Source organism: Manacus candei, unplaced genomic scaffold, assembly GCF_025592945.1.
Source record: "Manacus candei isolate 608988 ecotype Guabito, Panama unplaced genomic scaffold, ASM2559294v1 h1tg000064l, whole genome shotgun sequence".
NCBI classification, from domain to species: Eukaryota; Metazoa; Chordata; class Aves; order Passeriformes; family Pipridae; genus Manacus; species Manacus candei.
In genome coordinates, this window is record NW_026138112.1 from 2,097,665 (window position 1) to 2,118,938 (window position 21,274).

General features: G+C 47.3%; 1 protein-coding gene and 1 long non-coding RNA gene across 5 annotated transcripts in view; one reads left to right on the top strand and one right to left on the bottom strand.

Moving 5' to 3' along the window:
• The window catches only part of BICDL1 (BICD family like cargo adaptor 1), a 47,204-nt gene that overhangs the window by 23,440 nt on the left and 2,490 nt on the right, over positions 1–21,274 (top strand). For 2 of the 4 annotated variants that reach the window (XM_051805390.1, XM_051805393.1), the window contains exons 3-9: positions 7,676–7,792; positions 9,845–9,991; positions 10,950–11,129; positions 11,418–11,636; positions 12,786–12,929; positions 16,173–16,303; positions 18,959–19,079. In XM_051805390.1, the coding sequence (XP_051661350.1) occupies positions 7,676–7,792; positions 9,845–9,991; positions 10,950–11,129; positions 11,418–11,636; positions 12,786–12,929; positions 16,173–16,303; positions 18,959–19,079 (1,059 nt within the window). Of the gene's footprint in view, positions 1–7,675; positions 7,793–9,844; positions 9,992–10,949; positions 11,130–11,417; positions 11,637–12,785; positions 12,930–16,172; positions 16,304–18,958; positions 19,080–19,943; positions 20,039–21,274 lie in introns of those variants that run through there. The other 2 variants (XM_051805392.1, XM_051805391.1) reach the window with 2 other exon arrangements.
• Positions 102–19,947, bottom strand: LOC127478994 (uncharacterized). The gene is made up of 7 exons (XR_007907430.1): positions 18,708–19,947; positions 18,098–18,265; positions 11,362–11,920; positions 10,932–11,000; positions 9,739–9,985; positions 2,309–5,881; positions 102–1,728 (listed from the first exon to the last, which is right to left on the bottom strand). It is a non-coding gene; the product is annotated as an uncharacterized LOC127478994 (long non-coding RNA).

Here is a 21,274-nt window from a genome sequence, read left to right on the forward strand (position 1 = left end):
ACACCCAGATAGAGTTGCCCCCATATGGCACACAACTGCCTGTGCTTTTGTTCTAAAAAGCAGTTCCTAATCCTGTAAATTGATTTGGCCTCAGTCAAACAGTTATCTGAGCACTTAATAAAAGACAAGATGAAGACCACCATTTTGCATTCATTCCCCTAAGCTCTTCACCAAAGCATTCAGGTGTTTGCCTTACAAACTGGTTCTCATATATAACCTAACCTTATAGGAAGGGATAAAAAGAACAATTACATTGCCAGGAAAACCCTGCCAATCTACTCTATTTTCATGCTTTGCTTAATGATGCAGCAAAAGTTCACTGTCTTTATGAAAAGGACTTTTCAAGGACGCTTGGAAATAAAAAAGTAGCAGTACCTTATTATGTCCATCTCCAGCAGCACTTCCAGTCTTCCAGCCGTGAGAAACATGGGAAGCAACCAAAGTCAGCCAAGGCAAACACTTCACCTCCCAAAACAGGCAATCCAGCTTCAGTCTGAGGCAAGCTAAGTTTTACAGAGGTTTCCACCAAGGAACTAAACATCTCCACTCTAACAACACTTCACCTCAGCGAGCAGGTTCCAGCCCACTCCCCCAGAAAAAGCCCCAGGTGCTCCCTGCTCTCCCTTAGGGCCAGCTGGGCCTCTGCCTCTCAGGTGTGAGGCATCAGAGCTGATGGGCATTAACCCATTGCCACCCACGGCAGCCACTGCATGACTGGGACATGTTGAGAAGAAACAGCACACATTCTTGGTTTGTTTTATTTTACAACACAGGTTGGGAGTTCAGTGGTAAACAGGAGGTCAAAGGACATGCCAGGCATTTCCCACTTGCCCTACAGAAGGGAAAGGAAATAAATCTGCAGCAAAGAATTCTCACTTTCTCATTTGGAAAATGAAGGCTCATATTTCCAAAATGTCTCAATTGTGAAAGTAGTGCAGAGCTTAGCATAAGCTGCCACTGCTGCCCTTTGTCTCACAGAATCCTCTCAGGATAGGTTTAAAGCTACAGCCATGAGGCTTTTCCCATCAGTAATGTGTCCCGAGCCTGATGCTTATAAAAGAGTCATTCCAGTGCCTTTTCTCCATTAGTCAGTCTCCTGGCTTTAGCTACCCTTTGGATCTTTGATTTCCTTTTTTTCTTGACAAATCCATTTTGTGCAAAAATAATGCTCTTTTGTTTCCTCTTTTGTCCCCCTGCTCTGTTGTCATATAGGACCCCCCAACCAATCTAGCTCGCCTGTGCCAGCCTGTTTCCCACTGAAGGGAAGGCTCATCAGCCTGCATGGCTGTAACAAAGGAGGTCAGGCACTGTGTCACAGAATCAAATCCTTCTGCCTGAGCAGATAGGGATTTATGGGACCCTCCAAACAAGAGGAGAGAAGGAATAACCAGGAGAAGACCTGCAGGCATGTAAAGAAAAGTGCAGATAGCTGGGCGTGAAGGGGTGTGGTACCAACATACCAAATGCCAGATACAAAGTAATTTGCCTGAATTGCACTGAAAAAGGTGCAGAGGGAGGGAAACAGGTGCCACATCCAGCTCACAATCTCACATAGGTGTATGGCTTTGAGGCCTGGCCCCAGTGAGGACACCTCAGGCTGGATGCTGCATGTCCCTACTGAGGCTGCCTCACGTACCTTACCTAAATGAAGCAGCAGTCAGGGGGTCAAAGCAGGAAGAACACAAAGGGTGGGCTGACAGGTGCTATGGCAGGTTGCAGAGATGGTTCCTGAGCAGAAAAAGAAACCTCTGTTAGGAAGTAAATCTCACCTGCAAAACCTGAGCAGATATAGCCACTCTGGCTACTGGTATTTAGTCCACCTGCCTGTCTGCTTATAGCTACCAGATATACAATAAGTATGTATTAGATAGCACTTGTACAGTCTTAAAAATCCATTTTTTTTTCTAAAAATATCCCGTAGGATCAATGTTAATCGTCTCTGTTGGATATTTACAACCAAAATACCTTGTAAGTGTTGCAGGTTCCTTGAATTCTCATTTTTCCACACACCTTCTTCCCGGCAGTTTGCAGCTCTCACACCGGGACCAAGTGGCTATATACTCTGTGTAGTTAAATCCCCCACACCTGGGCAGTAGCAGAGTGAGGGATGAGACAAGAAGAGGATGATTTGTACCCACCAGATCGTTTGGCTGGGATGGGGGCAGTGCTGGCCAGCACTCCCCAGCTCCAATGTCCTGCGCTGCACTGGGGGGAAGTGGGAAAAGGGCCTCTGGAAAACCCTTAGCCAGGCCCACCCTCCTCCTCCTTCAACCATGGTGCTCACGGGGCTGTTTCTCACACTTTTTACCTCAGCTGTCACTGCCAGACAGTGTTTTGTCCTTTCCTAAGTGCATTTCTTCCAGAGGCAGTGGATGACAAGCTCAGCCGTGCCCTGAGTGTGGCTGTGGTGGAACCAGCTGTGTCCATCTTGGGGCCGCCCCGGCCTCCCCTCAGAGGGCCCCTCAGCCCCACCGACAGTGCCTGGGCACCACGGCCCAATAAATTCCCCTCCTCGCCTCAGCAAAACGCGTATTTAATAATTGTCATTAAAATACTCACTTGCCACACACCCTTCACAGCTTTACTGATGATATCGGCCACAAAAAAAAATCTCTTCACACCAAAAAGGGAAACGGCACCGCCACAACGCCGCCAGGGTGGGCAGTATACACCCTCAGTACAGCTCCACCCTCGTCTCTCACCCTTTTAAACCAAAAAAAAATTCCCCACTAGTAATCCAGCCCCTGGCAATAGCCAGTCTGAGCTTTGTCTTTTACTTTTCCAGTCACTGTTTTAACTCCAAATTCCTCTAATGGTAAGTGATTTCCTTTTCTTTAACTCAACCCACAAGCTTTTTAATCTTATTTTCTCCCCCGTCCTGTTGAGGAGGGGGAGTGAGAGCAGCTGGGTGGGTTCTGGCCAGCCCACCACATTTTCCAATCCTCCACACTTAATGGAGGAGGTACCTTGACACAGGGAATCCCTCTGGGCACATAAATCAGCAAATACAAGCTGAAGCCCTCAAAAGGTGATGAATGCAAGCACCACTATTACGTAAGAACTTTCCTGGATAGATTAATGCTTTGAATAATAATTTAAAGTTGACCTGAATTAAAAACTTTGGTAAAAATCTCTCAAAGAATTCTCAAACTGAGCAACCCCCGGGTGTGCAAAATATTGATGGTGGCTTATGGTGCCATCCTAACAAATTTTTTTGAAAGTATTATTCTAAAGTGAGATTTTTGTTGTTTCCTCCTTTCCTTGTGTTTCAATAGCCAAATGTATTTTCTTTCCCGAGAAGAGCTGGGAATCCAGGAACCTGCAGCCAGGGGAGGCAGCAATTAGTGGTTTGAAGTGTTAATGGGACCACAGTGGGAATGGGGAGTCCCTTGAACTCAGCTATTAGCAAATTAATAAAAGGAATAACACGATCTCCTGAGTGTTATAAATTTAGCACTAATTAGGACTTCTCTGTCTTAGTTATTTTAGGCAAGAAAATCTTCAATATCCTTTGTTAAATCTGAATCATCTTGTTTGTAGAAGTAAATCATATGGAAACATTGGTTTCTTTACCCATCTACAGTCTATTAAGCTTTTGCCATTCTCTCTTTCTTTCTGACTTATAGCTAGATATTTTGCATATAGTTAGTTTAATTTATCAAATTTTCTCCCAAAAGAGGATTTTCTTTGAATGAGACTAATCTACAGGTCATTAATTTCTCACAGTCCATCCCAAGTGTTTCAAAGATCCCCACTTCACAGGAGTGTCAGTGATCCAATTTATTTATATTTATTTTATTTATTTATTGCTTATATATTCCAGATGTTAAACCTCATGGAGTTATTGTAACTGGCAAGCCATCTTTCTCTGCCAAAGATCTACACAGTTTTGTGTATTTTAGCACTGGGGAATTAATCATGAGAGAAACTTAATCAGGTTTGCAATGATAAAAAGCCCTTAATTAGAGCAGAAGCCAAAATGTCCTCCTGCTCTTCCTTTCTTCTTACACTGCCCAGATCTCATTGAAACTTTGCCTGAAGTCCAGAAAACAAATCTCACAGTTGATTGAATATTTCTAATTGTGAATTGATGTCTATGCTTTTGCAGATATGTTTCAAACCCTGCCTGCTGGCTGTGTTGGCTAATTTGCCCATACCCAGGAAATTAATTCTTTTTTAACTACAGAGCAAAGCTGTGATGTTGGGCAATACATGTCTGCCTTTCTGCAAAGAATATTACTTGTCTCTAGCAAGATCAATGCATCACTAAATGATTGGCATAACCACAGAAGATTTAGCTTTTAATGTTTAGGAAACACTGATGGGGGAAGAGAAAGCCCAACAGACTGGCTGAGGCAGAAGAAACTCACTTCCATTTAACAAAAACCATAGCTTATTTAAGCCATAAAGAGAAAGTGTAGATGGGAGGATTCATCTTAATTGGTGTCACTAAGGAAAAGAGTATGTTAGAAGTAATCAGTAGTGAGCTCATGGTTTAAAACACACATGTAACACATGCACATGTACAGCACTGTGGAGAACTGAATTAGAAGCTGTATGAAAATACACCATAAAGCCTGAAAAACATTGGACACTGTCAAGGTGGCTTTCCGTAAAATAGTGCAAATTGATGTTAAAATCTCTGGTTTATAATCAGTTAGAAAGGGTAGTTTGGCAGCAGTGTTAATAACCTCTGAAACAAAAGTAGCATGAAAAGGGGGATTCCATGAGCAGAACTCAGCTCAGAAGGCTTTGTCTCATGTCTATGAAAAATCAAAAATGGTATCAGCCATTTCCCTGTCTAGGAGAACTGGATGAAGACCTCTCCTCATCCTCCTGTGGAGGGAAACACATTTCTGTTTACTTCTGCTGAACACTTGGTCAGAGAGTGTTGTCTGCACTGTGTATGAGGCTAAAGAAAGTGTTAATTTTACTATTCTCTACTGCATGAGGTAGGATGTGAATGGTGTGTACTGAGGTGACATTGGAACATTCCATCTGCCATAGGGACCTAAATACTAATCATAACTGAGTCCTTTCTTCCCTCTATGTGGGTTATAACTGCGGGAATAAGATGTGTGAGTGTGTAAGCTGAGCAGCATGTAGATAAATTTCAGATGATGATTTAATGCTGGTGAATACAAATCTTATAGTCTTGCATGCAGTCTGGTACTGGAGAGGACCTTTGAGGTCAATTCATTTCCCTTCTGTCATAGGCAGCCCTCTAAAAGAAACTACATGATAAAGTGATACAGCCCCATCACAAAATTAATTTTTTGCCACCATTTCTACTACTGTAAGAGTGCAGGAGGAAGAATCCTCCTGCAGCTCCTTGGAAATGTGGAAATCTTCCTATTCCCAGCCTTAATATACTCTTATTCAGTTTATTCACATAATTCTTTCCTGCCAAAATTGTGCTTCTGCTTAAATAGCGCTTCTCCCTTCTGTGTGCTCATCCGTGATGTATTTATAGGGAGTCCTCTCTCAGCATTCACTGCATGAGATAAAACAAGCCATCCTTTTTTTAGTCTCCTTTCGTATAACAGACTTTCCACAATCTGAATCATCCTTGCAGCTCATCCCTTCACCTGCTGCAGTCTGAGCATGGGGAGCAGAACCAGCAAGAGCAGCTATCTATTGTCTTACCGGGGATTTTTACGGTGCCATTAATAGTCCCTTGTTTCTTACTGCTGTATTGTGCATTTACACTCTCTGTATGTAGAATTGTTCAAGCATATCAATTATGTTATACAGTGAACCATCGAATTCTGGTGTGTCATCTCCACTGGTGCCACTTGTGCTCCTCGGGAGTGTGGTCAGCATCTTGCAGGCAAAATCCTTCGGTACTTTTCAGCTGGTGCTTTTTCATCCTTGATAGCTCCTGCAGAGTGTTTCAGCATGAAGATGTTTCAGCAGTCATTACAAAAGCAAGTGAATCATTCAAGAAAAGCACAATCCATCCATCTTCTTTAGTGTCACCAATTAATAGCTGCTCAGGATGCTTTGAAACCTATAGCTGCCTAAGGGAAGAAAAATAACCAACCCCTTCCCACAGTGCTGTGCTATCATTATATTTTGAGTACCTTGCCAGTGCAAAGAAGCTTTATTTAATAAGTGAGGTGAGGGCAATATGCAAGGGGCTTTGATGTGAGGCTTTAAAAAAGGGTAAAAGACCAGTTATGCCAATCCGGGATAAGAAGGGAACTAAAAAACAATTGGTAGACAAGAATATTTCTTATTATTGGAAACCATTTCTCATTCCAGAAGCCAGTGGTCAGAGCCTGGCTGATTTTGGTGGACACGCTTCTGTCTGCTGCTGCCCCTCCAAGCAAGCAGCATTGGGGCAACCACACTTTCCTCCACCTGATGGAGCTGGAACAGCCTTTTACCTCATGCTTCTGATTTGAAATATTTTGCTGCAGACTCTGCAAAATAAGGGACCATTTTTAAAAAGGGGTAGTGTTGCCTTTGTGGGCAGCTCAGGCTGGGTCTGTGTGCTCATTCCTCAAGTCACAGGGTGCTAGAGCAAAGCCATTGCACCCTTTGGTGGGGCTGCTCCTTGGGAACTCTGTCCCGGAGTCAAATCCTGACCCAATGTTTGCCAGACATAAGGATACACTCCCAAACCCGCCCACAGCTGCTGACCCCCCTCCCTCCCTCCCACCTCACCTCCCTGTCTGAGACATTATGGCTGCTGATGGCTTTTGCCACTGGACACACAGCTCTGTCTGTACAGGACATCAATGCCACCTGTACAGGATGTCCGAGCAGGATGGCAGTGCCACCTCTTGAGGGGAATCAATTCACTTCCAGCTAATGTGCCAGAGGTGGAGGTCTGTGCCTAAGTGTAATGGAGCCTGATGGAGGCTAATTAAATAGAAAACCATCCATTCGTGCTGTCTCATTAGGGATTTGTCATAAAAACCTTATGTTCTCTTACAAGCCTAAACAAATGTGTTCCCCATGTAAAAATCAGCCATAAAGCTCTCTGGAGAGTAGTTAACATGTCTAAGCTGTCATCTATAAGGGCTGTCTGCAGCCTGGATCCTGCAGGTGGGAATGGCCTTTCCAGTGTCCTCAAACCACCCTGCATAAGTGGGGCATCCTTCCTTCAACATGGGAGAGGGACAAGCCCAGCCATCCTGCGCTGGCAGTCATGTGGAGCGGATGTTTCTCCATCTGGCCCTGACGGGAGCTGGGAATCAGAGGCAAAGAGCACTTGTTATTCCAGAGCTGTGCCAAAGATGTTCAGAGGTTAAGGAAGTATAAGTCTAATAGTAGTATTGCCTGGGAGCTGTGGAGGCTGGCTCCCCTCACCGTTGTAAGTGGCCTGGTCTCCTCCTCAACCTCAGCTAGGCTACTGTTTTTGAGGAAAACTGATTATCCCGTAGGACACGGGAATCATCATGTTATTTTTGCAGCGGAAGGAAGTTAAGGGCTGTGTCCCCTTGGCTGCCCCAAGGGAAAAATCAGCATGGTCTAAATGGCAGCTCTCCTCAACGTCTGTCCAGGATGAGCTTTTCACTCACCCAAACAGTGCAGGATTCAGAGTTTCTGCCAAAACTAGGACTTCTGCAGAAGTCATACGAGGGCAGGTCTCCTGTGCAGGAGGAGATAACTGCTTTGGGTCTGTGTGACGACCCTTGGGGTAACGCCAGCTGGTGTCTCCTTGCAGGCGTCGGAGGTGGAGCGGCAGCTCTCCCTGCAGGTCCACACCCTCCGGGAGGACTTTCGGGAGAAGAACTCCTCCAGCAGCCAACACATCGTGCGGCTGGAGAGCCTCCAGGCCGAGGTGAGTCACCTGCGCTCGGCCCAGCTCCTTCAGAAGGCAGCCAGGGCTGTTTTCACTTGTGTAATGACCCTCCCTGAACTGAGTAAACAGAACCTGCTGTTGGAGCAAACAGAGGGGTGGCAGCAGTGGGGTAAAGGACTCCTCCAGCAGGAATTTTTGCTGCAGCCCAGGGATGGCTGGGCTGGCTCAGGCCAGCTTCCAGTGCTGCCTTGGCCACAGCATTCCCAGAAAATGAATGGATGAGAAGGATCTTCCAGGAGCTAAACCACAGCTGTGCTCCTGCAGGGCTGCTGCCCAGTTTGGGTTAAACTCTGGGGCACGGTGGGAAGGACTGCAAGGGGTTTTTTTTATCCTGTTCCTCACGCTTGCAAAGGAAGCAGCAATCCTCTCCTGCCTCTGAACCACGCACTTGGGAAAGCAAGGAGCCCCTGCCTGTTTTAACTTTGGTACATTAGCAGGAATGATACAACCTTCCTTCCTCTTCCCTTCCCTGATGAGGTGTCACTGGGAACCATGTAGGCAGGAACTGCACAGGTAGATGTCCAACTCTACTGCCCAGCCAGTTCTTTTATTTAAAGGCCGTCTGGAAAAGCTTTTCCTAAAATCTCTCAATTTGTTCTTTTCTCCCACTCCCACCTGCTCCTTGCTGGTCCCTCGCCTTTTCTTCCCCTCCCCTTGGTGTGGAGCAGCAGGTCCTTGAAGTAAGTACGGAGGCTTGGAAGGGTTTGCCTGCGTGTCCATCGCTGTTACCATGCATGCCTGTCACTGTGCATGCCCACCTTGCCTCCTCACCTCCCTCCTGTTTTGCTTTCCAAACCCCATTCTCCCCATGTCCTTCCCATGGCCCAGGGCTCCGTTATACAGTTATTCACACTGTGTTCATTACTGGTTTGCCTGCCAAATACAAACTCTTGCTACAACCTCTGTATTAAACCTCTTATTTTTCTTTCTCCAACCCTCTCAAATCATGATGGTGGTGGGCAGAGACATCTCAGAAGCCATTAGTCACCTAAGAGCAGTTTCCAATACCTCCAGCAGCCTTTACCCTACGGAAATAGCAAGTCAACACACTTGGCTAACTTTCCTTTCTGCAGCCAAATCTTTCCAGCAACCTGGAAAGCAGCAAAGAGACAAGGTCCTAAAAAGGCCAAGAAAACAATGGGAAGTTGCTGAATTTGTCTACGGTCCATGGGTTGAAAGGAGGCCATAGGGACTATTTAGAGTTATACTGGGCTGGTGGATGGCTGGCATGCCAGTCCCCAGAGATCCTGTGTGTACTAATCTGGGAAAAGGCTCCTTCTTCTTGGTTAAACAAGAAGTGACCTTGGCTAGTGCTGATTCATCCTGTGCACTGTTCCCAGCTAACTGAGTCATGGAGGGTTTGTTTGGCACACTGTCCCTCCGCCTGAAATCACTGCCCTTGACAATTAAAAGAAATGAACCAATTTTAAAGGCAACTGATCACTGGGAGGCTAAAAATAAGCATGGCACAGAAAGGAGTCTTCACAAGGAAAAAGACAGAAAAATCCCTGATGAGGACCTGATGAACACACAGCAATTAAGAACAGCTATGAGCAGTACTGTGGCACAGCCCTGTGGGGAGCAGGATCCCACAGGCTCACCCTGGATCCTGCTGGCTCACCTTGTGGTCTTCAGCACCCATACAGGAGAAAATGCTACCATGCTCAGTTAGGGACTAGCCAGGAAAAGTAACTAGTTTTGCCCAGTCTTGCAAATGTTAAGGTAGAAGGGGTGGGCAGGGCTGGTCTCTGCTTAATCCCTTTGGACATTTCTGCCTGCTCCCTGACCTGCCAATGCCCACCCAGCCCTTTTAGAGCTGCCTTTGCAGCCTGGAGAAGGAGGAGTTTCCTTCCAGAGCCTTCCTAAGCTTTAAACCACACACACAAAGTTTCTCTCATACAGGTCCAGAATGCTTATGTACCTACTTTGGCTTTTTTTTGCTGTTTCATTTCTCTCTCCGGAATGTGATTTCCCTCCTCTCTGCTTCCTGCAAAGTGTGGGGTTCCGACACTGCCTCTCTTTCCTCTGCAGATCAAAATGCTGACGGACAGGAAGCGGGAGCTGGAGCATCGCCTTAGTGCCATGATGGAGGAGAACGACCTGCTCCAGGGAACCGTGGAGGAGCTGCAGGACCGAGTGCTCATCCTGGAGAGACAAAGCCATGACAAGGACCTGCAGGTGAGGAGGCAGCAGTGAGGCAGGGAAGGGATGGGGAAATGCAGTAAAAGACACGTTTTGGGGCAAAATTGGCCAGGAAGATAATCAAGAACCGAGAGTCAAAACAACTCATAAATCCATAGAATAAAACGCCTCATGGCAGCAAGTAAGGTCCCAGGTGTTCCCTGGGATCTGGGAACAGATAACAGGAGCCTCAGTGACAGCAAAGAGCAGCTTAGGAGGGAGATCTGAGCAAGGGTGTGGGACAGGGTTCTGGGGAAATTAGGTAAATATCAAAAGAAGCAGAGAATTTCGGTTGTAGTTCATTTTAGTTAATTTTCTAAGAAAGGGCTTCTTTAGACCCTGCTGTCCCAGAGGGCAGTCACTGGCCTCGTGGCTCTCACTGCTCAGACAGTTTCCTGTGCTGTTCATAGCCATGTGTCACTAAACATCACCCCCCAGAGAACCACCAGGCACCTCTGGGGCTTATGACATCTTGAGAGAGAGCAAGATTTTTCCATTTTGCTGCCATGGGTTAACAACCCCTGAATCCCCAGGTCTGCAAAACAGCCCTGAAATATTTTTCCTTTTTTTAACATGTATTTGTATTTGTGCATATATTTTTTAAAAATCTGTCTGTATCACTTTCTTTTTGGATTCATTTCCTACTGTGTTGTTTTCAGCAAATTGTTTTACCTGAGTCCTAACTTCTTCACAATGTTTCTCATTTTAGTGCTGATTAACTTGCTATTTTTATCTTTCAGGATATTCTGGAGTCTAAACAATGTCTAATGACATTTGGAGATTATTAAGCTCCAATAAATAGCAACACTAGCCAAGAGTACTTTTCTCCTGGCTGGAAACCCTGCTTTGTGTCACTCATTTCTCCCTCCCAGCTCCTTCAGAAACCAAGAGATTCATCCAGTCCTTATCACCTCCACTAATACTTTTTTTCCAATACCTTGATTTTCTTCACAAGCTGCACCAAAGCCAGATGGAGCTCCAGGAGGTGCGTCTGTCCTACCGGCAGCTGCAGGGGAAGGTAGAGGAGCTCAGTGAGGAGAGAAGCCTCCAAAACCTCAACACAACCAGCACATCCCTCCTATCTGAGATAGAGCAGAGCATGGAGGCAGAGGAGCTGGAACAAGAACGAGAGCAGGTATTTGCCCTCCAGCCCCTGGGAAAGCCCACAGGCCTCTGTGACCAGCCCCTGAGGGAAAGGGAGTTTATTGCATTTGATCTGGGTTTGGAGCTGAACTAAGGGCCAGAAAATTGGGAACAACACCCTTTTGACCACATGAAGCCAAACCTCTGCATCCATTTCAAAACCAACAGAGCAAGCTAGACAGATATTTGTGAGGTTCAGCAAACACTGAAATGCTTCACTTTACCACAGAAGGAGGATTTCCATGGCCTTGGTGTCCCAGCCTCTTGTCTCTTGTTTCAGCTGAGGCTGCAGCTCTGGGAGGCCTATTGCCAAGTGCGGTATCTCTGCTCCCACCTCAGAGGGAACGACAGCGCCGACTCCGCCGTCTCCACAGACTCCTCCATGGACGAGTCTTCAGAAACCTCATCAGCCAAAGACGTCCCAGCCGGGAGCCTTCGGGCAGCTCTCAGTGAGCTCAAAAGACTGATACAGAATGTGCTGGATGGGGCAGACTCCACGGTAAGTTGGTGGCACAGAGACACCTTGGCTTGTGCATGTCCCGGGCCCAGGTGACAGAGCTTGCTGCAGGTTCTGCTGGATCTGGAAGTTCCCAGTCTCCAAGAAAACCTCTGTGGCCCACAGAGATGGGCTGTCACAGTGCACAGCTGCTCCATGTGTCTCAAATGGTCAGACAAGAGCCAAGCATGTGGGGTTTCAGCCCTGCAATGGTCAGACCACCTAAAGTTCCAAGCTCATGCAATAAGTTTCAAGCTCATGCAACCGTCGTTGGCCTGGGAGTCATTCTGGAAAATTAATAAACATAGGCTTACTTTGAGATTTTCAGTAAGTTAGAGTTTCAACGTGGAAATACTGCAGATTGCCTTATACATCACAGTTCAGTTATTTCTCTTAGGGTTTTCCTAACCTTGCTTTATTAGCAATAGCATCACAAAAGCATTGCAACCCCTATGTGGGTAGGTTCTGTCCCTGCGAATTGTCAGTGGGTGTGAGTGTCATGGCAAGAGCTGCCAGACAGGTGAAAGGTTTTGCTGGCACAAGATGATGTCTGTGGGATATTGTCCCCAGGCTGCTGAGCAGGAGGGGAGGACCACTCAGCATCCACAGGAGTGCAGAATTACAAGAAAACACCTCACTTTTCACAATGGCTCAAATCAGGCCTGTTCCCATCCTCCACAAGCTGGTTGCATTGCCAGGATGACTTATTTGAGATGCCATGGTGAGGAACACAGTGCAGACCCTGCAGCTGCAGACCTGCTTGGGAGTACTCACCCTCCTAGTTTAAGGACCCATAACAGCTGCAAGAAGGCTGAGTATAGAGATGAAGTTGTATTTGTTAAATAAAATGTGGAAAGTCCTGCAAAAGGTCCACAGACACAGAGATTGTAGCCATATGTTACCAAGCAGGTCTCTGTACATTTGGTTTGTGTTAAGCTCTGCATGCTCTTTGTATCATGTGTACAAGCACTACCACTGGCTGAGCACATTTCCACTGTGGAGGTATCTGGGAAAAACCCTGAAACTCTACCGAGGTCACATTCACATTTCCTTCTTCCTTGTTTAGTACCTCCATCCCAAACCAGTATCAAATTAATGCAATTGCCTTTTTTAAAGTGAAATCTGAGCAAGAGATTTCTCTCCCGCTCTCAGAGCTCTCGACGAAGCGACGACGACACGTTAGAGGAACAGATCAGGAGAACAAGTGAGGATTCACGAGCCCTGAGGGAATTAATGGAGGGAGAACGGGGGAAACTGAGGCAGAGTTTGGAGGAGCTGCAGCGACTGCACAGCCAGGTTAGCAATCCCCACACTTTACATGTGGTCTTGTAACACCAGTGTTCATCCTCCAAGACATGCCTTCCATCGAAGAGATCAACAGGATAAATAACCCAGGAGGATTTAGGCCAAAACACTTATGGCTGGATGAGGGAGACATTGTTAAACCCAGTGCAGAGGATTTATGCATTTAGAAGGAGAGTTTTTGACAGGTTGTCTGGGGTCCATCCCAGGTATTGTCTCAAACAGCCAAACTTCCTTTAAACCTTTCTCCCAGTCCACTTTTCAGCCAATCTGTGTTGCTTAAGTTCATCTCAGCAGAAGACCCCAAAGTACAAGTCTGCTTGGTATGGGGTACTAGAAACCCAAAGGTTTCCAGTCTGACCCAAATTGCTTGCACTAAGCCCTTGTGAAAGACATATACATCCACTGGGTGGATATAACAGTGCTGCTCTGCTGTGCATGAAACAGGGTTTGACCCCTTCCATAGCAGCATCACAAAACCCTCAGAAATGCACACTCAGAGAATCCTAATCATGGCCAGCCTGTCACCCCAGGGCCAACAGGGCAAAGGCAATCTCAACAGCAACAAATGATCCAGCCCTGAAACCAACTCCACAGCCAAGGCACAGAATCCCACTCCATCTGCACTGAATGTAGCACCACCCATGTCTGAGGTCCTGTGCCAAGAGCAGTAACTGGAGAGAGGCACCCAAGGAGATGCTCTGCAATCTCTGTTTCTGTGGGACAAGACTCCAAATGCTGGAGGGGATCCAGAGGCTGCAGCAGTAGCATCCTTTGGTGAAGGTGCTTGTGCAGCACCAACTGCACTGGAGCAGGGAATGGGATTAACACTGGTCTTGGCAGTGGTGCTGTATTGCCCTTTTGATGTAACCCTTTAGAGAATAAATAGGAAAACATCCCTGTTCAGAAAGTCAGCACAAGTCTGACAGCCTTGTGTAGGGCTGTGGGGGCTCCCACCACAGGACTGAAAAGAGTGCGAGCATCATTAAATACCCCAGCAGTGATGGCTGCCTGTGTGGGGGGGTGGGAAATGGTCCTGCTGACAGAGCAGCTGGTCAGAGGCAGAGTGGAGAAGGGGAGCAGCCCTGGAGCCCATCCTTCTCAGAGGACTGCTCCTCTCAGCGATGTGGCCACCACAAGAGACAATACTGGGGGTCCAAACTTCTGCCCCAGTGAGACATGAGCCCAGACACTTCTCTGGCTGTGCTGCCATGGTCCTGTGCATCACCCCCAGGTCCCCCTTGCCCTTAAACACACCTGAGACAGAGGACACAAGGGCTTGATGACTGCAACCTGGCTCTGCTGACCGAGACCTTTCGAGGCTCTTTCACACGTTTTGAGTGACCACCTGTACACCACCCTGCGTGTCTGGAGCAGCACCTCACACACGAGGCCTTGACAGGACACTAGGAGGGAGCAGCACGTGGTTGTTTTTTGCTGTGACTGATCATCCCAAACTCCCCAGCCAAGAAGGACCAGAAGACCTGGCCTGGATCACAAATCTGGAACCCTGTCTCTGCTTTTAGGGGTCTCTGACATCCAGAGTTCTGAATAATTAGTGAACAAATGGAAAACTGCACCTCTATTTTCTTCTTACACCTCTATGTGATATGAAGAAAGATGGGGCATAGCTACCAATGTAGCAGACATTGCTCTTGGAGAAATCCTCCAGCCTCTCACAGCAAGCACACATCTCCCACAGCTTTTGCCTGTAACCCATCCTTGCACTTGCTCCACATTAATAATTATTCTCACCTCCCACTGAAGAGGCAACATCATCTTCTGTTCAGGTGCTAAAGAAAATCGATGCACATGGAAATCGGGTCCAACCTGGGGGAGCAGTGCTCTGCTGCCTCTTCATTTCTCTGTGCTGTCACTGGTATTGATACAATCAAAGGGAAACTCCTCCTAAATGGCTTTTGGAACTGTAGCACCACACACATTCATTGCTCCTGCCTGAGAGCAAGGTGAGCTGGTGGGGATGGGAGTCACCCCTGCCTCTGTCTACACTGGGAAATGGTTTCACATCTTCTCCCTGTCCGTCTTCTCCCTCAGTGGCATCCCATTCTTACCTGAAGCACAGATAAAACTAGTTAAAATCCCAAAACATTCCCCAAACACTGTGTTTTGGGCCTCTTGATCCTATGTCCCCTGGGAATTCTGCAGAAGTGCTCAGCACCTTTCACATTGCCCCACTACTGCTCTCTGCCCCATCGCTGCCCTGAGGTGCACCCCACGGGGGGCTGTGGGAGGGCAGGGCTCAGGAACAGCTCCCCAATTCCCTGGCAGCCCTGGGACACCATGGGGAGTCTCTGCACACAGACAGGGTGTGTTCACACCCTCCTCCCCCCGGCCCAGCCACACCGCCCTAACGGCAGATCCTCCCACGCCCTGGATGTGATGAGCCCTTTTTGACTGTCTGCCCTCTATTTAAAGATTTCTTTGAAGATTCAAGCACTACTGAGCTGCATTTAGAGACAGGAGGTGGGTCAAACGCTGGAAGGGTTTCCAGGTGATGGAGTAGTGTAACAGAGCATGTGTGTGCCCTAGACAAAAGAAATTAAACGTGTATGAAATATTGCAAAGCTCTGCTAATGCGATCCTTGCATGATTTTACACCCTATTAACTCACTCTGCACAGGACCAAAACGATAGATCATTTCTCAGACTATTTAAGACTCCACACATATTTTAAAGTCTAATTAAAATTGTAAGATGTGCCAGTAACACCTTCCATGGCATGAAAGGGAATTTTCACATCCTTTGTCTACAGCTTCATTCTACAGGAGACGTAATGGCCCCTTCAAAAAATCTTATTTGCTGCTAAATTATGTTAGCAATAATTTAACCCTGGAAAGATCAGAATTACAACAGGCAGGCTCAGAGGATGCATTCACAAGACAAACTGCTTGGAGGGGGCAATATTTTAGTGCCGATGCCATAGTGACAGCAAAGTCACAGATGGGTCCTGCTCTGTTTTCAGTGCTGTTTCTGCATGTTACTGAGGCTTAGTGACCATCTTGCTCAGAGCAGCACTGCCACCATCCCAGGGAAAGCCAGCACACTTTATGAGGTGTTGCACCAGCACTAACAGCCCCCTCCCAGCAGACACAGCTTCTCCTACAAGCAGGGGAGCTCAGCCTCCAGGTTGGCCCACGTGGGTTTTTTTTCCACACACACACTCGTGGTGAATTTGCCTGAGCAGCCCTGGGTTTCACACCTTCCCTCTGCCCACAGGTCACGCTGCTGAGTGTGGAAATGACGACGCTGAAGGAGGAACGGGACCGGCTGCGAGGAGCTGCCGAGGACAAGGAGAGCAGCGAACGGCTCCTGCAGGCCATCAGGGACCGGGACGAGGCCATTGCCAAGTAAGTGGCACCAACAGCCAAGGCCAGGCTGGGTCAGCAGTTACAGACTGCCTTGGCAGGAGATGCCTCTGGGGTGGATTTGTCCTACCCTCTGCAAATCTGAGTAGCTGTTACAGTGTGATGGAGCGAGTCTCAGTTTCACTGGACTTGGGAAATGCTGCCAGGAGCTTGGGAACAGGGCAGGAGATGCAGATTTCCAGAGCTGCCCCATGGCAGGATTGGGGACATTACAGAGGATGCTGTGAAGCATGTTTTTGCCATCCCTAGTGCTGGCATGAGTCACTGCAAGGAGGAGAGGACTTCAGGGAACCAAATGGTCTGCCCTATTTGTCATATTTGAATTCTTTTGCTCTTCCAGACACACCCTGCTTTCCTGCCCATCCCCATTACAGCCCTGCTTGGGCTTCTTCCCTAAACCACTTCATTTCTCTGGTCACTCGCTCTCCTTTCCTGTTCCAGGGTCTTTCTTACATCTCCAGTCCTGTAATTCTCTGTTTCTCCTTTTGGGATTCTCCCACTGGTTTGGCTCTTTATTTTCCCCATCCTCCTTGCACACCTGTGCAGTTCTGCTCCCCTGTACCCTATGCCCCCCTTCCCCAGCTCTGTCCTTGGGCCTGCCAAAATGCCCTGAGCACTCTTTACCCCGAGGAGAGGGGCAAAACATTCACACCTCTGTGCTCCAGCTAGAAAGGATATATGTGGTAATCTCTTCAATAAGCAGATGAACCAGGACACCAGAAGTCCATCTTCTTAGGGAAACTCAAGCCCCAGGCAAGAGGAGAAGCACAGGAGCATTGCAGCTCTGAAGGTGCAGGAGCTAAATCAGCCTGTACCATTCCTTCACCTTTCTTGAAGTGCCCTGATCATCCCTGCTGCTCTTGCCCAGGTAGCTGGCTACCGAATTCCCATCGCTGCCCCTGTAACACCTCCATCTGTTGGCAAGGATCAGGAGCATCCCAGCTGTCTGCCAGGCGCAGAGAGAGGTGGTTCTGACATTTCCAGTGCGTGTGGGTTGCGGGCTGTGCTGTGGCTATGGCAACACGCTGCCATCAATCCCCGGGTAATATCCAGCCAGCGAGGGGGAGCTCGGCAGCAAAAGCCTGTCTAAGGTGCTCAAACCAGAGCCGGGAGTGGAAGGGCACAGTTTCTCCAGTCCACTAATGACCCTGCTGGCACAAAGCACCAATATTTACGGCTCACTGTCGTGCAGCACAGGAGCCCCGGGAACGGGGACGAGAGGAGTGTGCAGGGGGGAGCGGCGGGTGATTAATGAGCAGAAAGTGGCAGCAAGTGAAAGCAGACAAGAGTGACTTGTTGCTGGAAATGAAAACATCCCTCCCAGACCGAGTGGGCTGTTCCCAGGCACTGAACCTCCTGGGAGGCTCGTGATATGCTTCCCACCTCACACCTCAAGGGTTAAGTCGCTTTTGTTGAACCCCTCCCCCAAAAAATCCCTGACTCTGAACAGAAATAAAATCACTGCCCGAGGCAGACATCTGGCGTGGAAAATTTTTGCTTGAAGCTGAAGTTTGGCAACATGGGAAGCAATAGGAAAACAGGATCCTATAATAGGAAGTGTAAAGCAACCAGTACCTGGAATATAAACACAAGTTCTCAAATTGCTCTTCTGCAGGGGAGCACAAGGGAGCTATTAGGAGGGGAGGAATTAGCTACAGTTAATAAGATGTAATTATTTCTCTCGAAAATGTTTGCAAGGAAAGATGGTTCCCAGCAAGTCATGTTACAGCTTCCCATCACACAGCAGTTAATTGAAAACTTAAGCTTTGTGCTCACCTGTTGTGCTCCCAGTATGGTGAGCAGCATCTCCCAGCTTGGGCAGCTTACTCCATCCTGAAGGATAATTCCTGTCCACTAGCAGCTGGAACATCTCAGCCACTGAGCACTCAGGGCCCTTTGGGCAACCTTGTCCATGGTGTTACAGGCCCAGTGGCCATCAAATGCCTGGAAAGAAATGCAGCAGTGGTGTTCCCAACCCCATTGAAATTGGGATCTCTCCTTAAAGCATAACATTTAATTCAAACAGTTTTAACAGTTTGTCATTCTTTAAAAGCATTTGCTGTGATAAGCTCTCCTTTCATTCCTTCCTTCAGTCCAAGTACCAAGTAAAAGCACAATTGTACTCTTTAAAGGTTTTGTCTGTTTGTTTGTTTGATATTTCAATTTATTGATCAAGTGATTAGACACAGGTCATTTGATTTTTAGTACATACTGTTCTTTTCTATGCATTAGTAAACAGAAGAAAAGGAAAGAACGTTTATATATAGATTTTACCATGTTTTAGATCTCTACTTAAATGGCAGGTCGTGCACATTATCCAGGCACAATATTACCTTACACAGCAGTGCATCTGATTTTCTTTTTGTATTCTTCATTGTGTGCTTACCAGAAATCTGCTGGTTTTATAGTAATGATGTCAACAGCTCTGTCCCACTCTTCAAATTAATAGATTGTCCAGAATAGAATGGAGATGAACAGTTTAGGAAGCGAGGACTTGCCAATGAAAGAAATTGTTGACTTCTCCTCAAGGATATTTTTAACTCTTGCTTTAAAAAAAAAAAAAAAAAAAAAAAAAAAAAAAAAAAAAAGTAAAGAAAAACAAGAAGTCACATGCCCCAATTTCTGTGATCCCCACAGGAAGAATGCAGTGGAGGTGGAGCTGAGCAAGTGCAAGATCGACATGATGTCCCTCAACAGCCAACTGCTGGATGCCATCCAGCAGAAGGTGAACCTCTCGCAGCAGCTGGAGGCCTGGCAGGTGAGCAGCCCCGGCCCCACAGGGCAGGGTCTGGGTGGCACATGGTCCCAAAGGCACCTTTGGGTGACTGTCCCCCCTCTCTGTGGGTTTGCTGCGTTCTCAGCCCGTAGACTGGGGGGTTTGGTTTTGGCTCTGCAGGAGCCAGTGGTGCAGTGGGACTCAGGGGGCTGAGCTGCCCTCCCTGCTCCAAGGTGTTCAGCTGAGAGTTGTTCATGATACAGGAACACTCATTTAAACAGACTGTATCTCATGGCTGCAAGCAGAATGGGGAACATGCACGTGGCAGAGTAACCTGCTGTGCCCCTGGAGGGGAAGGGTCCGTGCAGGAGGTGTCCCCAGCAGGTACAGCCTTGGGGATGTGTGGACACAGCATGTCCATGCATTTCCATAAAGGACCAGAAAGGTGGGAGAGTGGGAGGCAGAGGGGTTGTTATGACTGTTGCTGCACTGTTTTCATCAACTCAGAAGATCCATCAAGACGGAGAAGCTAAAATCCCAGCTCTCCACCAAGGTAAAAAAACCAAACCCATGGCAGTCCCACAGCTGCCCTGGAGATGCTCTGCTTGGGGTCAGTGGGGAAAACCCTCGTCAAGGCAGAGAGCCCTTGAGAGCAGGCAAAGCTGTCTCCCCCCAGAACCAGCACTGAGGGAGGGCTACTTTAACACCAAATAAAGCAGAATCAAAAGGTCTGTGCCATTTAGAGTGATTTGTTGCAGACCATGCAAGACCCCAACTCTGCTAAAAATCAGCCTGACCAGTAGAAACCTTTCCCGTACAACCTCGCTCCTGTCTCAACTCCACTGTGTTTTCGTTTCTCTCTTTTTTTTTTTTTTTCTTCTTTTCTTTTCTTTCTCCTGCTTACAGTTTGCTTCCTCAGGGCTTTTTACTATCTGGCTCCTTTGGTTTCTGATCTAGTGGCCTTTCTCAGTTCCTGTACCAACAGCTTTAGTCGTACACCCCTCCTGCCTTTGAGGTGAGCTCCCCACACCCTCGCCAACACCCGCCATCCCCTTGCCTGCTCCATCTGCTGCCACCATCACCCACATCCTTCTCTGCCCTCACCATCATCTGGCAAGAGGGGCCAGTGGGGGGTCTCCATTACCCACAATATCCTGCACACACACACCCCACCCCAGCACGAGGCCAGGGCACGAGGGGTAGAAACCCCTTGTCCCCATGGTGAGGCTTTTACCAGATCACCACGGGAAAAGCCAGGCTGAGGTGCACATATTATTAACCCTCTGTATCCACTTATCAAGGATCTGGAAAACTTCCTGAAATAGAGACTGGCATAGGAGCTGTCTGGATCCAAGTTCTGCTTCAGTTTGGATGGGTGGTATTTGAGACCTACTTAGTACACTTAGTATTTAGTGCTTGAGTAAACCCAGCTTAGGGTTTAACAACAGGTCCTATTGCAGCAATACAACAACCCCAGAGCTGCTCCCACCAGCTCTGAGGTGAGGCCCAGGCCCACTAGCACAGCAGTAAGTTGTCTCCAACTTACTGACCTAAAGCATTATTACACAGCAGCAAAATAGTTTCCAACACCTAATGTCCCCAGAACAGCAGCTCAACCACAGAGGCACAAAACAAGTCAGGTGATTTATGTATTCTGGGGACTGTTTTCCAAAGGTGAATGTTTCTGATAAAATAGAATAAGAGTCTCTGCTTTAGCTGGGCATAAGTAAAAGCTTTAATCTGATAGCATTTTGTTCTTGCACCCTTCTAGTCTGCATTTTACCAAGGACTCTCAACAAGATTACTCTGTTCTGTAAACACATAATCATACAGGCTATAAAATAGGACACAAGCAAAAAACCTCCACAGCCAAGTGCTGTGCTCTCTGATTCACACATCTGACAGACAGGGGCCCAAACACAGTGCACTCTCAATAGTGCATATTGTATATTTATATATATATAAAATATTTTTTGTGTATATATATAAAAAAATATATATAAATCATACTCACCCCTTGTCGTGTGCTTGATCAAGGACACAGATCTGCCATGCAGGAGCCTGGGTACCTACTTCATTTACTAGAAGAGGTGCCTTCAAAATCCCAGTGCCATACATTTTCACATGGCAGCTTCAGCTCTGGAAACCTGTTTCATCTTAATACTGATGTTTACCTTAACCTCTTCAACTCTCCCTCTGCCTTTCCTCTCTCCAGCCCTGCTCTTAAAAGATCCAAA